Source organism: Pectinophora gossypiella, chromosome 8, assembly GCF_024362695.1.
Source record: "Pectinophora gossypiella chromosome 8, ilPecGoss1.1, whole genome shotgun sequence".
Classification (NCBI taxonomy): domain Eukaryota; kingdom Metazoa; phylum Arthropoda; class Insecta; order Lepidoptera; family Gelechiidae; genus Pectinophora; species Pectinophora gossypiella.
The window spans coordinates 7027446-7045914 of NC_065411.1; the positions used below are offsets into that span (position 1 = coordinate 7027446).

Consider the following 18469-nt stretch of genomic DNA (forward strand, 5'->3'; position numbering starts at 1 on the left):
CACATGGGCTGTTTGCGATACGCTGGTATATGGATACAATGTATGGTAAGCGCTTCGTGTGCCTATATATTTTATTATTTAGTAGGTTTTTGTAAATTATTTGAACGGAAGAACGTATCATTTAATAATTTAGGACACCACACATATATATGTATATAGATACGATTATACAATAACATCACATCACATGACAAAACAAAACAAAAGAAGAAATATTTATGTAATACGAAGTATATTTACTTTTAGTTACGTAAATATGGATTTGTTAATTGTCTGAATTAAACTTGAAAGGCCATTAATTATTCAGCAAATAGAGCCCGTATTGTATTTAGTTTTCCTGTGCGTAAACAAAAACTCTCTCGTAGATGAACAATCAAAAAACAATCTTTCAATCTTATTTTTATTACGATCCTAAATTAAAAATAAATTGAAAAGCAAGCCTGTTTGCGATATTGCAATTACACAGGATTTTTACTGAGTTTTTTTTCCATTTTATACTTTTCCTCAATCGAAGATTAATTGATAGAGGGATTTAGGTAATGGGTTCCCGAGTGAGCTTAATTTACGGTTTTGATCGTTACATTTTATAAGTGAATAAAAATTCGTTATTATTTATACGAGATTTCTACTACTGGGAATGCAAATATTATTTTCTTTCTAATATTTACGATTGAAGGCTATTAATTCTGCGGTGTTTTCTGTATCTCTTGACTTGATAGGATCTGTGCAAGACGTAGCAAACACATTTTACTTTAGGGGTAGGTAGGTTGCAAGTGAAGTTCGGTCTTTGTAGGTACTGAAATACCAAACTCGACTGAATGAAGCACATTGCTAACATAACCGACGAAGCTATTTTGTTTATTCTATACGTATACTCCAGCAACCGTCTGATGGTATAATATGTATAACTATTCATAATTAACGCTATAGGAGGGTTAACGTCTGCGAGTCGTATAACCCCTACACTTTCATAGAGGTCAATCACATCAGCTGTCCATCGAGGAGCGGGACGTGCGGTAAATTCAAACCGATAGCGATGTATAGGTCCGTTCATGTAGAAGCATTGTTATGCGCGCTTGTTCATAATCAGTGATATGCCACGCTAGGCTGTTTACGTTATGTTCACGTCAACTCTCTCAATAACAAGATAGATGGATGGGATTTGAAAGTTAGTCTTGTAATAAGAATAACAAATAAGATCGATAGATTGTCTGAAATATTTTTTTGTAGATTTTTCTAGAAAATGTATATTTGTACTGGAAGATGATTGTTTACTGGTGTTAGGATTCCTTCCAGGATCATCAAGCGTGGGTGTCAGGAGTAAGTAAGTACTTACTTTCAGTACGATAAAAGAGATACCTACTGATTGATTATGTCAAAAGTACACATTGAATATACGGACCTATTATAGTCATGATTTTTGTTTTTATAACACTCAGCCGTGCTTAGGGGAACTCACAAAGAGAAAATTTAATTTTATATAGTTTTTTGTCCGTACCAGAACTTTTTAAAATTTTCTCTTTGTGTATATTATAGTCATTTTGATCATTTTCAAAGCACGAGTTGAACAAGTTCTGGAGTTTTGTGAAAGTAGTTTTGGTTTTTTTAACCTATTAACGCCGAGATTTCCAGACACAATAGTTAAACAATGGGTTTTGGAGGTCTTACGACTATGTAGGTGATGATAATTATCAAGATTGTCTTTTATACATTATAAGGAGCTCAGACACTCCATACAAAGTCATGGTCTTATTGTGTGCCGATTTACCCCGGGAATGCGAGCGAAACAGTCTTCGCGCGCTCCTGGCTTATGGCTTAATGAGGGACTTACCAGGCTACGTTCACCAAAAACAATATAGATGGCGTTGTACAGCTTCAAGGTAATAATTACCTATTTTCTCATTACTCGGATATACACTTCTCATCAAAAAAATCGAAACACTTCCGTTTTCATTGTTTCTGTCCGAATTTAACACAAAAAAGAATTCATACGATGAAAAAAAATACATAAATGTATAGCTGGCAGTTTGGCCATTACAGTAATAAGCGAAAATTCTAAATTCAAAATTAGAATTTCATTTGTTTATCTTATAAACGAAATGAATCACTGTTTTGAGACAAATGTGTGTTTAGGGTTGGAGTACATTTAGCGTTTAAAAACTAAAAATTGGCGCCTATCCTTAAACTTTTTGTTTTTTATTTCAATACTGTGACTTTGGAACGTCTGAAAAAAGGTTTTTTTTTCTAAAACGTATGGATACTTCGCCCACAGAAGCCGCCCAAGTTGTGGCATTGCTGGATTCTGGCCTTAGTCAGCGTGTTGTGGCTGCAAGACTGCATCTAAGCCTGTCATCTGTTCATAGAGTCTATAAACGTTATCGGGAGACTGGTTTGTTCACGCGCCGTTCAGGATCTGGCAGGAATCGGGTCACTTCTGAGCGAGATGATCGATTTATTGTAACAACTTCTTTAAGAAATCGACGCCTTAACGCTTTTCAACTGCAGCAGCGGCTTCGTGTTGTACGAAGGGTGGCTGTAAGTGACTCTACAATTAGAAGAAGGTTGAAGGATCGTGGACTGGTACCGCATAAGCCAGCAAATGGGCCGAAATTAACTGCAGACCATCGAAGAGCGCGCCTTAACTTTGCACGTGAGCACCTAAATTGGTCATACCTACAGTGGAGCAAAGTTCTCTTTTCTGATGAGTGTAAAATTATGCTGTATGGTAACGACGGAAGGAACAAGGTCTACAGAAGAGACGGAGAACGCTATGCACAATGCTGCATTGAAGAAAAGGTCAGCTATGGTGGCGGTTCGTGGACGGTTTGGGGAGGAATCTGCGCCGACGGTAAGACAGAGCTTGCTTTCGTGTCTGGGCCACGTCTGCCTGCACTAAACTGTCATCGGTACGTCGAAGAGTGTCTCGAGCCTCATGTGATGCCCTATGCACATTTTATTGGCAACGGCTTCATATTCATGCACGACAATGCTAGGGCTCACACCGCGGGCGTCGTACGAGATTATCTTAACGAAGTCGATATCTCTATTATGGAATGGCCAGCAAGAAGCCCGGACATGAATCCCATTGAACATCTGTGGGATGAATTAAAGAGACGAATTCGAGCAAGAGATCCTGCCCCAGAAACACTTAGCCAGCTGCAAGATGCAATCCAAGAGGAATGGGACAATATACCACAGCATGTGATCGTGACTCTCATCCGATCGATGAAGAACCGTATGGAAGCAGTAATTAGAGCTCGGGGAGGGAATACAAGTTATTAAATAAACGTTTTTTAGCTTTTTTTTTCATTTACGTGTGTTGTTTTATCCATTTCCTTTATACTCCATACGGAATAAAAATGACTCATTTAACAAAATACGAAACCTATGAAAAATTCATTTAAATTTAGAACATTAACATTAAGATTTGATAAGCTCATATTACTCACTATTAAACGACATTTAACATTTATCCCTAAATGTACACATTTTTCTGATAATCCTGACAAAACGTAAACTTGCAAGGTGTTTCGATTTTTTTGATGAGAAGTGTATAATTATTCCAAAATACAATGTAACAGCAGAAACATAAATAAAAATATTTGGTAATTAAAACACATAATAAAAACAATGTAAAAATAATTGGTGCTTGATTTTGATATATGATGGTCTATTGTGCTTATGTTTTATTCGTATGTTTATGTCCTTTGTATATGTTGTTGTGCAATAAAGTATTATTGATTGATTGATGTTATTGTATTTTGTGTGTGGCGCCCTTTTATAATAAACTATTTCTATTCTATTCTATTCTATATTTGGATCACATTGAGTACAAAATTATGTTGCTACCTCCGAATAATTATGGGTGGAAGATGTATGCCTGGGTGTAATAAAAAGAGTCATCATCTATACCTAAAAACAAAGATAAAAGATACATATGTCTGTTATCCATGACATTAGAATTATACTCGTATTATGTAATATTAAATATCTCCTATACTAAAAGGTTGCCTGGAATAGATTGCTATTTAGCAATAAGACTGCCTGTTGAACTCTTTCTATTTGTCTCTTGTTTTGTATTTTGTATTTCTTGTTTGTGCAATAAAGTATTTGTTATGTTATTAGAAGGTTAAATGAATCAAAATCTGTACAGCGCCATCTATATAGTTTTTGAGAAACGTCGCCTGGAAAGTCCCTCATTGGACTAAATTGTCTTCATCGGGTGAATGAGGTAAATCGAAGCTCGCTCCAAGCTCGTATTGATACAGAACAGAGTAACCCTTCTACGCATAGTATGTAATTGCCTATTCTATGATACTAGCTTGTGCCCGCGACTTTGTCCGCGTGAAGTGTATCTTATCACGCGGTTTACAATTTTTCATACAAATGTTTTTTCTCGCTAACTCCCGTTTCCGTGAGAATCTTGCAATATCCTGTTGCAACTAAGCTTTAAGTTCACTAAGGTACCTGCATGCCAAATTTCAAGCGTCTAACTTAAGCGGTTTATATTTTTCATACAAAAGCATTTTCCCGCTAATTCCCGTTCCCGTGGGAATTTCGGGAATTCTTTTGGGTGCACTAGCACCTATACGGTACCTAAGCTACGTCCCTTCCAAATTTCAAGTGCCTACGTTTAGCCGTTTAGGCTGTGCGTTGATATGTCAGTCAGTCAGTTTCTCCTTTTATATATTTAGATAGATTATACTAAGGTACACAATAATATGACGAAAATGACAAAATTTAATAATCATCCCATTTATCTTCAAAGTCATACCAAATTAATCCGCTTCACGAACATCCCTGTTTAAAAAGGAATTTAAATTAATGGAGGTATTTGCAAGAGACAGTGGAAATGACGATGCAAATACCTATGAATTATGAGGTGCTGCCTTGGCAAAATTGTTTTGATTTAGCTGGTAAACTTGGTTCTAGATTGTTCCAGACTGCTAGAGAATCGCCAGTGTATTGTCAACTTATGCTGAAAGGTATATTTTAGATGCCTTCTGTCAAAGATTAATTGTTTCGTGTACTCGTTGTAGAGTTTATTTTTGAACCTCTTATGCTGAACTGGTTTAGTGGCTTCTGCCTGGACATGTATTGTGTGCATTGTGTATAGATGTGTGTGAGTGTGGTTGTGTGTGTGTATGTATGACATGACAGACTATATTTATCCATCTTAGTATTATTTCGTGTCAAACTTGGGTGCAAGTTGTCTTGTGATCACTTTAGCTCTGGCCCATCCTACTGAGAAAAACGAACGAGAGCTATATATTAAATAATAAAGGCACGTACTTACAAGAACACTTAATATTACAAAATAATAAACAGAGGCACTGCATCATATTTGACTGTAACTCGCTTAATCTTAATAAATTGGTTCCCCGAAGTCTCATCCTCGTCACTGCCACGTTAATCATCGTCTCCCAAAGGATTTGAATTAAAATCCCGTAATTAATAAACACATTCATGACGCTGGAAGATTTGTAAATCTTTTGATCGCTTAGAAAGTGTGTCGTTTAAATGACGTCATAGAATAAATAATAGCACTCGTATAGAAGGGACACTCTCCGCCTCGCAGCAATAAGAGCTTAGACCGAGCTTAGTTTACCTCGCCTCTCGGATGGAGGCCAATTTAGTCTATTTAAAATGTAAGCCGTTAGTTACCAAGTAAGGGAGCACGCGCGGACTGTCTGTCTCGCTCATTATGAGGAAAGACGGCACGCGGTTAAAAATAAATTTTAGTACGGAGTGTCCGGCCTGTCGTGTCTTGTAAATTGCTTAGGCGTGTGCACATTGGCAAATATGCGTATAAGCGCGTCCGTGCAATAAAAAAACCCTTTTGCTGTTGTTTTAACACATACTTGCTAACTACAAATGTAAACACATACTTTACGATTTCTAATGATGTGAGCCAAGCCTCAAACAATCAGGAGACAATATGCAGCCATTTTTGATCCGAAGTCCAACCGAAAGGTGATACTTTTTTATAACACGCTTAAAAATACAGCTCGCAAAGTCAGAGTAAACATTGAGTTAGCTTGAATAAATGTTGAGGTGAAGCAGCGTTTCCTTTTTACCAGCTAATATTGTCTACAAAGATTCATGTTACGCGGATAATATTAAAGTAGTGTCTGCTCTTCTATGGTAGCGCAAATTGTAAATAAATTGTGTTTGTTTCTTTCTTTCTTCTTTCAAACTAAATCAATACTTAGTGCAAACGGAAGGCTACATTTTTATGTTCATGCTAATCTCAAAAATCGCTAAAAGAATCTGCATATAGGTTTTACTGTTGAGATCTGCATTTTTCCCAGAATACTACAGGCTAAAAACTTGCACCCTTATGAAGCAGGGTCGTGTCGCTAGTCTATAAATAAACAAAGCTGTTGAAATTGCGTGCATTAAAAGCACCTCAAAATACATTATCGTTTAGGGCGTATTTGCCAATGAATACGCACCTTCTCTTAGCGTGGAACATTTGTGTCGTGATTAATGAGTTGGTAACCATGTCTTCATCAAGTTCGCCTCTCATTATTCCCTGAGTGCTTCCCTTTAAGAATGCACGCTAACCGCAGCGAACAGATGGTCATAGTGCGGTTCAAGTGTTATTGGAATATTATGGTAAAATATAAAATGTAAATGATGTCGGGATCGCGTTCCTTGGCGGTTCTGTATCATTGGTTACTGCTGGGACGTGATTGTGTAAACTTTGAAATGCTTTAATGTAGTCGTTGACTGTACTGGCAAGTACTTGCTTAAATTTTTACATGACGCGTGGTTATTTTTTTATTTTTAATAACAGTATTTTGTGTACTTTTCTATTTAGGTATATAAATTGTACTTACAGCTTGCTTAGTGAACGATTGTTTTATGCTTCTAAAGTATTATTTTCAACAAATCACTTATATTATATAATGTGTATAAATTCTGATTAAACGTGAAATAAATAACTACAATTACTTAATAATAAAATAAATATATCGCCAGTAACAGTTTACTTCTATTGAACTTTCATCTACCTTTCCATTTTCCGTCTTTTAACTTTTTTACCGCGTCATTACAGCTTAAGCCTACTTAAAGAAACGTTTTAATGCATCACCGCTGCCGCTTTCAACTTAATCAGGTACAGGCGTCATACGCCACGTGCGCCCGATTACGCCTCTCGTCGAGTTTGAAATACGAGCACGCCTATAAATAGAGGACATCCCCTTAATGACCCCTTGTTTAAGCGACTGCTGCGGCTTATCCCCTTAAACAGTGTCTGTTGTAAACATTTTTATCCTTAAAGTTTTATTATGCACCATATGGGATGAGTGTGTGGCCTTATTCGTGAGGGCCGTAAAAGTTTAAAATGTAAACAGAAAAGCAGATTTGTTGGTGGTATTAGATGGGATTTATAGCAGATTTAAAATAATCAAAATAAACGATTAGCGTAAACGATGCGTGGAATCCTCATAGCTGCAATTTGTTTTATGGTTTTACTGATTTTGGTTATAACTCTTGTTTTACGTTCCGTTGTGCCTGGCTTTTAAGAAAAGAAAGATTGTTTTGATACAGATCTAGAAATCAGCGATTAAAAACGAAATAACAAGTAGGAGTTGAGGTAAAAACTGAATGTTATTAAGTAGGTAATACAAATATATTTATACCTATATTAAATTACCATTTATCCCGATAGTAAAGTTTTTATGCTGCAGATGACAAGAAACAGTTTCCTAAGTGAACTAGTGGCAGTTTTTATGGCGAACTTTTTAGTGTGCTATTTAAAAGTTATACCGGATGTCCTGTGTTTCTACAGTTGTGATGACTGTCTGTTTTATTATTAATTTAGATACTGTTTTTATTACCTACTCTGTGGGTTGTCTTGTCAGAGAATTAAACTCACTAAGATCGTCTTTATATATCTTTAGCATATCTATTTGTATCTATTTAAATATGCTTTATATTACAGAATCTCTCTCTTTATTTAAGAGCTGCGCTCTTGTCGGTGGAGTAATCGCCATTCCTCTCTTCTTCCCGCCAAAACCTTCACCTCCTGATACGAAACGACCTGAACCTTCTCTTTTATTTGTTTCACAAATGTTCTTTTTCAATAGATGAATCGTGTCGTATCAGGTGGCCAATCATATTTCCTCTCCGGTTCTCTATAGTCTCCAATATGGTTGTCTTTTCTTCAACTCTTTCCAGCACTTTTTATTATTACAGAATATAAAGACTAATTTCAGACAACACCGTACTTCGTACTAACGCTTGACTGTGATTTTTGATTTTAAGATTATTTAATAACACCGTTCTTGTCGTAATATGGTAAGAGCGCTAAAACCTTATAAATACACTTCTCATCAAAAAAATCGAAACACCTTGCAAGTTTACGTTTTGTCAGGATTATCAGAAAAATGTGTACATTTAGGGATAAATGTTAAATGTCGTTTAATAGTGAGTAATATGAGCTTATCAAATCTTAATGTTAATGTTCTAAATTTAAATGAATTTTTCATAGGTTTCGTATTTTGTTAAATGAGTCATTTTTATTCCGTATGGAGTATAAAGGAAATGGATAAAACAACACACGTAAATGAAAAAAAAAGCTAAAAAACGTTTATTTAATAACTTGTATTCCCTCCCCGAGCTCTAATTACTGCTTCCATACGGTTCTTCATCGATCGGATGAGAGTCACGATCACATGCTGTGGTATATTGTCCCATTCCTCTTGGATTGCATCTTGCAGCTGGCTAAGTGTTTCTGGGGCAGGATCTCTTGCTCGAATTCGTCTCTTTAATTCATCCCACAGATGTTCAATGGGATTCATGTCCGGGCTTCTTGCTGGCCATTCCATAATAGAGATATCGACTTCGTTAAGATAATCTCGTACGACGCCCGCGGTGTGAGCCCTAGCATTGTCGTGCATGAATATGAAGCCGTTGCCAATAAAATGTGCATAGGGCATCACATGAGGCTCGAGACACTCTTCGACGTACCGATGACAGTTTAGTGCAGGCAGACGTGGCCCAGACACGAAAGCAAGCTCTGTCTTACCGTCGGCGCAGATTCCTCCCCAAACCGTCCACGAACCGCCACCATAGCTGACCTTTTCTTCAATGCAGCATTGTGCATAGCGTTCTCCATCTCTTCTGTAGACCTTGTTCCTTCCGTCGTTACCATACAGCATAATTTTACACTCATCAGAAAAGAGAACTTTGCTCCACTGTAGGTATGACCAATTTAGGTACTCACGTGCAAAGTTAAGGCGCGCTCTTCGATGGTCTGCAGTTAATTTCGGCCCATTTGCTGGCTTATGCTGTACCAGTCCACGATCCTTCAACCTTCTTCTAATTGTAGAGTCACTTACAGCCACCCTTCGTACAACACGAAGCCGCTGCTGCAGTTGAAAAGCGTTAAGGCGTCGATTTCTTAAAGAAGTTGTTACAATAAATCGATCATCTCGCTCAGAAGTGACCCGATTCCTGCCAGATCCTGAAGGGCGCGTGAACAAACCAGTCTCCCGATAACGTTTATAGACTCTATGAACAGATGACAGGCTTAGATGCAGTCTTGCAGCCACAACACGCTGACTAAGGCCAGAATCCAGCAATGCCACAACTTGGGCGGCTTCTGTGGGCGAAGTATCCATACGTTTTAGAAAAAAAACCTTTTTTCAGACGTCCCAAAGTCACAGTATTGAAATAAAAAACAAAAAGTTTAAGGATAGGCGCCAATTTTTAGTTTTTAAACGCTAATTGTACTCCAACCCTAAACACACATTTGTCTCAAAACAGTGATTCATTTCGTTTATAAGATAAACAAATGAAATTCTAATTTTGAATTTAAAATTTTCGCTTATTACTGTAATGGCCAAACTGCCATCTATACATTTATGTATTTTTTTTCATCGTATGAATTCTTTTTTGTGTTAAATTCGGACAGAAACAATGAAAACGGAAGTGTTTCGATTTTTTTGATGAGAAGTGTATTTTATAAGTAAAATAATTTTATTTTTTAAAGATTCTGGAATATTGTATTTAAATTAAAATTGATGGATCTCCTTCGAAGCGTCTACGAAACCCAGAACGATAATGCATCATTTTTCTTTTAAAAATATTTTACGCTATTTCAGCAGGTAACGTCAAGTGCCTGGTAATAGATAAATTATGTTCTTTCACGTTATAATATGAGACTTGCTTTTTTTCTGATCTTTCAGCAACTATTATTTTTAAGCAAAAAAAAACCGGAAGAAAAATCATCATGAACCAAATAAGAACTAATACAGTGCATCACAATAATTGACTAAATTACAAATAGAATAGAAATAGGAATTAGCCAGGACACGCATCTAAATGGTATTGTTTACATATTATTTTAAGTTTGCTTTTGTAAGCTTTACTTGACTTAGCGTATCTTTGAAATTGATCATTTTGAATTTGATCGCGTAATAAAATATCAACTATAATTTCACTGTAATTAGTCATGCATTCAAGAAATACTTTTCCTCCCACAGAGCTCCTGCTGGGCACTCTTCGAACGCACCAGAAAGCTGCTTGTGATGAAGAGATGGTGACCCTCATATGCCCCAGAGGAACTACCATCAGCATCCAAGTGGCACAGTACGGGGCGTCTGTGACCCCAGGATCATGTGCCTCAGAACTTGCGGAGTACCAGCCGGTTGCGGTTGAGGTGGTTGGAGAAACCTCGTGCATTTGGCCTAGTGCTTTGCAAGTAAGTTTATTTTTCATATTTTTTCTATACTTCTTATCATAATGTTTTTACTATACTTTTTTCACATTTTTTCTATCTACTCAGCCTGTATCCACCCATTGCTGGGTACAGGCCTCCTCTCTTCACGCCATCCTTTCCGGTTCTGTGCAAGTCTCATCCATTGCTTTCCGGCATACCTCACAATGGCATTCGACCACCGGGCTGGTGGTCTGCCTCGATATCGCATACCATCTCTAGGCCACCATTCAGTAACACCCTTAGTTCATCTGTTGTCTTCCCGTCTTGCCAAGTGTCCTACTTTTGATGCACGTTTTCAATTTGATATCTGCAGTAAGTACTTCAATATTATGGCTTAACTTAAATATAATGTATGTGAGATTTCGCCAAATAATATTTCATGGGGTCAGAACTCAACACTAAACGAATAAATGGAAAAAATACGAAAGCTTCAGAACTAACGCCATCTACTGACGCAAAGTTACCTAGCAGACTGAAACGCATCACCTTAACGTGCGACTGTACGTACTCGCGTGTTAGTATGGAACCGAAAATATTAAAAAATCAAACAATTTCATAAATTTTCCGAGAGGAAATTCCACTTGATATCAACTCAGAATAATAGAGTCAATCATCCCTCAAAGTTATCGTTACGATTTCACTAACACCCTGTATATCCTGGGAAAAACACGTAAGTACATCATTCTTAAAGAACCATGTATCTAAGAAGGACGTCTAATAGTAAACACCTAATATATTATACAATTAAGAAAACACAGGTATCTACCTAAATTGTATTTCCAGTAAGTACCAAGGGTACGATTTGCGCAAATCGTCTCTTTCCATCGCAAAGAGCGATTCATCAATTAGTTACCTCTAGTACCTAGACTGATTGATTAATCGCTAACTCCGCAGTAGAATAAAACCCTAAGAAATGCTTAGAAGCTTGAGCTTAGCTGTTAATATACCTCATCTATCAATCCACAGACATTAAACTAATTAGTGTTTTTTCTACCTTAATAATGTTCCATGAAAATGAGTTAGTAGATTATGATAAAATTATTTAAAATTTACAGGATTTGGCGTGGTAATTTGTCGGAAAAATTAACTGTGACGTCACATTTTTTTATCCTTATACCACTCCACCTTCAGCTCCACCAACCCGCAGTGGAGCAGCGAGGTGGAGTATGCTCCATGCTCGAGGCCTGTGCCCAGAACTGGTAAAAAAAAGTAATAATAAGTGCGACATTTTGTCACGTTTATCTACGACGTCACAGGTTGTTTTTTTCATACAAATTCCATAGTAATTTCGTGTATTGACGTTTAGTAAAAAGTGACGTATCTGACTAGTTGGAAACTACCCTATTGACGAATCTACAGCGCACGGTAAAACTATTTAAGTTTGTGATGTACTGTATTAAATATTAAAATGTACTTTTCAATTCTTAATAATAATATAAAAAAGAGTGGGTTCATACACTTCTGTTCATACCTTCGTGGGATACAGGCATGGTTACGTTATGTTATGTGCTGCAATACGCACTTTAATACTTTGGTTTCGCCTACTATTTACTAAAGAATAAATGTATTTATTAGTTGTATGTAACTGATGGCTGATTAGGGTAGGTGGATCTCACAACTGAAAAGTTCAGAACCTTATAAGAAGAAATAGTAGGTAAAACAGTTTACAAACTTGACCAATTCTAGTTTACCTTACACATTACACAATTTGATGTAAAAATACGGTATCTTATCTTGTTTCCTCTAGTGAGTTTTATACGCATTTTATTGCATTCAAAATGGGAGTATACACATCTTTGTAGCATAATATCTAAACAAATTCGCATAAAATGTCCGTATGCTGTGCCAAGCTTGCTGTATCGTATTAAAATGAGTTTAAATGCAAATGTCTCTGGTTTTTACTTAAAGATGCTCATATGCCAAATAGAGAAAAAAGCTAGTGTAAAATATGGTTTTTGTGAAATCGGGAAGTCGGTATTTGCCTGTTAACGCGCCTTACTGCAGCGGATTTCTGTATGAGCACATTGTTTACAAATTACATACACATACATAAAATCATGCCTATTTCTCACCGGGGTAAGCAGAGTTTATGGAATTCCATTTGTTTCGATCCTGACACACTTCTCTTGCTTCCTCCACATTCATCAATCGTTTCATACACGCACGCCGGTTCAGAGTACCTAGATCGTACTATACTTTTTCTAAGGACATCTCCAATTTGGTCAATATATGCCCTTCTAGGTCTTCCTCTGCCAGCCCTATCACCAACCTTCACTTTATATACCGCTTTCGTAATCCTATTATCCTTCATCCGCTCTACGTGTACAAACCAACTTTATATTCCCTTCTCAATCTTAGTCACTATATTGTTTTTTACACCACATCTCTCTGGTATCACACTGTTTGTCACTCTACCACTCAACAGATGCTACACATGTAGCACATTTCTGTGGCATTAATCATACTTTCATGCTTCTGCCATATTCAACGTCGACTACCGTACTTCAGCGTACAAATTAAATCGAATATTCCATAAAAGCGGTTCTACACTCTCCTGGAACCGCCATATGAATAGTTTTTTATCGAAGATTTCCTATAGATGAAGTTTACATACATACACATAGCATACAAACAGCATCCGTGGTCTAGTGGTTAGAGCGTTAGGCTCACGATCTGGAGGTCCGGGTTCGATTCCCGATGGGGACATTGTCGAAATCACTTTGTGAGACTGTCCTTTGTTTGGTAAGGACTTTTCAGGCTTGAATCACCTGATTGTCCGAAAAAGTAAGATGATTACGTGCTTCGGAGGGCACGTTAAGCCGTTGGTCCCGGCTATTAGCCGTAAAAACACCTCCATCAACCCGCAGTGGAGCAGCGTGGTGGAGTATGCTCCATACCCCCTCCGGTTGATTGACGGGAGGCCTGTGCCCAGCAGTAGGACGTATCTAGGCTGTTTATGTATGTATGTACATATGTAAGACCATCTATATTTCCCGTTGGGACTTTAACCGGGGTTGGGGTTTTAAATTGTAGATTTGTCGCACGGGCAAATGAGGAGCGCTGAGGGCTCTCACCCGATACAACATTTAAGACAACAGTCCTGAGGGTGTCCAGTTGTCCTGTTTGCTCCTGTTGGGGCAAAGACCACGGAATTCTACTAACTACCATCCTGACACTTTCGTTTCTTCCACTCTCATTAAAGTCTTCATGCATGCCCAACGGTAGTGTACATGTTAGAAATTAATTAACTATTGCGAAGGCATGTAATATGTGGCGTCTACAGTTAATTAGAAGAAGCCTATTACAAATAGCTGATCAAGATTGATGCTTCAATTATACCCATACTACGTTACAAAGATAGTCTATAGATTTATAGCAAAGCCCACCAGATAATTACACCAATTCGTTATATTACAATTTTCAACAAGAAATTCGAATCAGTGAAAATATATATTTTTCCCAAAAAAAAAACATAATTACATAAGAATACTCAGAAAACTGAATAACAAGCACATCTGTTTCATGAGTTTATTATTGAATGAATAATGAAATTGTCCATCAGTTACGGACATCGTAGAAATGTCGTGAAGATATTTGTAAAAAAAAAAAAATATTATTATGTTGTGTACAAAGTGTGTTTAAAAACTGATAATGGAAGTGTTTCGCTGAATTCATATCTCAAGTTTATTTATTGGAGTGACCAACAGAGTTTTTGAAAATTGTACAAAACTCTTTTTCGATCAATGCCGTGTTGTTCAAAGAAGAGTCGTCAATTTCAGTAAGTCATAAATAACTTAGCTTGGGAATGTAACCTTCTCTCCCTTTAACAAGGTTACTTTTCAAACCCTGTAGTAATTCCAGGTACGGATAATACTTACAGCACGGGTCCCCAAACTTTTAAGATAACGGCAGACCCACCAAATAACTTTTACTTTATGGAACCCCATATCAAATGATTACTAATCAAAAGATACTAATTTAAATGAGAACATTAAAGAAGTGAAACACTTTTTTTGTTTAACTTTTAATGTGATTCTGAGGAATGAAATAGTTTCACTTTTCAAAGGTTGCTTTATAAAGAGAAAATTAAATCCAAAAAGTCTGATTTCGACGGAACTTGAACCGCAGCTCTTGTCAAGCCGCTCTTGTTCTTATTTAGCCTATTCAATCCCACTGCTGGGCAAAGGCCTCCCCTTCATTCTTGGCTCTTGTTACACGATTATAATTATTTCCTTTTATGCAGTCTATGAACTTCTAACCTACCAGGAGCAAGTCCGACATTGATGATTTTTCTTTTATGCAGGTGGTGTTTATATCATTTAAAATCTGAAACATTTTGAGTGGGTCAAATATACCTATAGATTTTTTTTCCAACGAAAAATGGATTTGAAGTAATTTTCTGGTTCTGTAAAGAGACGGCTTTTTGCGTCTGTCCATTTCTCTGCCAAAGGCCCACAAAGTTCAACCTTTAAAAAGCTGTATCTTTTGAACCATATTTGATACCTGGTAAAATTTACATAGAATGTGAATGAAAAAATGAAGGGGGGCCCATACGTGTAATGCTTTTTTCAACGTCATTTCGGCCTCGCTCTGTAAAAAAAAAACAATCATAGAGTAAACTGAACCAGAACCACTTTAGGTGTCACTGACCTGCACTACCTATAGGTATCTATACGTTCTGTCTGATTAGAGCCACCTAGTAGAAATTAACCGCATTGTCCGGTATACCGTGTGACGTCCACAATTAGTCATCTATTACAAATACCGAGACAAGCAATCAGCCCCTATTATGAGCTCGTTTAGGATTGCCCAGAATAATTTAGCGCAGCATTATTTGAATACAAGACATGGTTTTTCCTGAAAATAGAATGTAGAACTGTCCCACTGTTCGACTATCCCAGTCCAACAGTTCGACTAAGTTTGTCCAACTGTTAGACTGTTGTACTACCCCGCCATTCTTTTGTTTTTTTTTTTTTTGTTACTAGAAAATAGTAATAGAAATATTTAAGCGCTTCGTATCGTCCTTCATTATGCGCACTGCTAGGGAGTGGAATTCTTTGCCGTCTTCTGTATTTCCGAATGCATATAACCCGGGTGTTTCAAGGACAGAGTGAACAGGCACCTTCTGTGCGAGCTCCATCTTAGGCCTCGTCAATGCCTTCGGCCAACGCTTGGGCCAAGAGCAAACCTATCAAAGGTAAAAAAATATAAGTACATATTTTTGATCATAATGTCAGTTTTCGAAATACAATCAAAGATCAAAATAAATTAATATTTTACTGCAATTTAACGTTGTCTGTTACTTATCTAACTGATTTATGTTCCTATTTAATATTCATTTGATTTTAGATTTTGATAGACACATTCTAATTTATCACCAACAAAGGTTAAGATTTGATTGTTTGATTTAGTCAAAAGTAAATCGAATAAAACGATGTGAAATGGCAATTTGATTTATATTCATAAGTACCAATGATATAAATAATTCATATTCTCCTGAAAATAATACAGAAAAGTAGTAGGTAGGCACCAAAAAAAAGGGACTGAGCAGATTTCCAAATGGTTTACTAAACCGTTTACTAGTCCCATAGTAATTTTCTTTTCAGGTCGATTTTATGGGCCATTTTCTGATATATTTTGGCAATAACAAAAGTTTATGGGTAGTTGCCATGTACCCTTATATAACCCAGTATTGGTAAAGTAACATTTTTAGGACAGAGGATTTGTCACAATATTTACAGCACCATAGACAGCATAATATACTTCTATAGTTTTATTTCTAATATTTTCCTTTTTTTATTCGGGTTATCGGAAGAGTATTACAATCAGTGATAATCCAATATGTTTCTCTAAGTATTAAACAACTTGTAATGTATATGTCGTGGCCAGATCTTAGAATTGTCCATTTCATTATAATATGCTCGATCATTTCATGTAAAAGTATATCATTCGTTGGCCACATCATAATGTAGTTTGGCCAGATCAATGACCACAAAACGTTTAACGATATGAGCAACTAAATGCATGATTACTTCATGATAAATAAATAAATAAATGATATGGCCAAACGTTGACAATCATATCGTAAAATTAGTAACATTATCAACCGGTTGTGGCACTGATGTCGATTATATTTAAAACTTGATTGATTTATAATCGACGAATCAATGTAATTCTACAATTTTCCATATCAATAGTATCGATTAGGTAAATAATTTTGAACCTAAGAAATTAATCGACTATTCGCATTTTTATTACACCACATAGCGTGAACGTCGCCTACATTAATGATATGGCCAAACATTGAAATGAAATGAAATATGACCATTTCATGAAATGGTCTAACACATCATGAAATGATCAATTCTAAGATCTGGCCACGACATATATATTGATGTAAAAGATATGTTGTTGTTACAGTTTTAATGCAAACAGCGAGCGACTGTCACTGCCTTCCGTAGTGTTTCCGAAACATTATAACATGGACTACGGATTATTCTAGTCTAGAGTAGATAAAGGTCTAGGTATATATACTTGTAGAAGTTTATTGGACTGAATTATTGGAATTTTATGTTGATAAATAGTTTCTTAATTCGTTCGTGGCGTCACCAGGGCATGAGACTTACGTAACTCGTCACTATACAGGGTGGCCCAGAAGATCAGGTTCAAAATGAAAAATTAGATAGAGGGGCTCATTAGCTACCAGAAACACCCCCATGTATGTTCAGCAATTATTTACGGTTTAGGAGATATGACCCATTTTGTACCTTTTTCTAGATTTTCTACCTTACTTCAGAAATAATCATTTTGTCGCTATCCCTTTCTTAATAATTATTTTATTTTACTTCACAACTATGCCTAAGGCTGTGTACCGCTCAATCAAAGATAAATCAAAGTCAAATCAAGTATAAAAAAAAAGTTATCGGAAGTCAAAGTAAGAATTCGACCAAAATTGTTACAGTTGTTAAAACTTCGCCGAAGAATAATAAACACATGAGATTGTCATGGACCCTAAAAGTATTTCTAAAAACTGCTCCATTTAATAAGCTTTTAGAAACATCCAAAAAAAAGTACCCTTAATAGGGACATAAAACTAAGTAATTAGCCCTCAAAGATTGCAAGACAGACAGATTTGAAGGAAAATTTGACATTCTCATACAATGTAGCTGCTTCTTTCTAACGTTGTTAAAGGTGCTCAAAGACAGATTTTATTTTAGTATCTAATAGTATGAATCACCAACAGTGTTTGGGGATAACTTTTTCCTTGAAATCTATGTACCTTCAATAAAATACGAATACCAAAAGTGACTGCAAGTTTTGTCTTCGGAATGTTGCTATGTCTACCCTGTTAGCGATTATAAGCGTGATTTTTATTTACTTTTAACTGAAAATGTGTCTTTGACCACCTTTAACAACGTTAGAAAGAAGCAGCTACATTGTATGAGAATGTCAAATTTTCCTTCAAATCTGTCTGTTTTGCAATATTTGAGGTCAAATTACTTAGTTTTTTGCCCGTATTGAGGGTACTTTTTTTGGATGTTTCTAAAAGCTTATTAAATGGAGCAGTTTTTAGAAATACTTTCAGGGTCCATGACAATCTCATGTGTTTATTATTCTTCGGCGAAGTTTTAACAACTGTAACAATTTTGGTCGAATTCTCACTTTGACTTCCGATAACTTTTTTTTTATACTTGATTTGACTTTGATTTATTTTTGATTGAGCGGTCACAGCCTTAGGCA

The 18469-nt window shown here is 36.4% G+C and overlaps 1 protein-coding gene across 3 annotated transcripts in view; it reads left to right on the plus strand.

Moving 5' to 3' along the window:
• LOC126368908 (uncharacterized) overlaps positions 1-18469 on the plus strand; it is a 105706-nt gene that overhangs the window by 43012 nt on the left and 44225 nt on the right. For 2 of the 3 annotated variants that reach the window (XM_050013142.1, XM_050013143.1), the window contains exon 3: positions 10494-10711. In XM_050013142.1, the coding sequence (XP_049869099.1) occupies positions 10494-10711 (218 nt within the window). Of the gene's footprint in view, positions 1-10254; positions 10336-10493; positions 10712-18469 lie in introns of those variants that run through there. The other variant, XM_050013144.1, reaches the window with a different exon arrangement.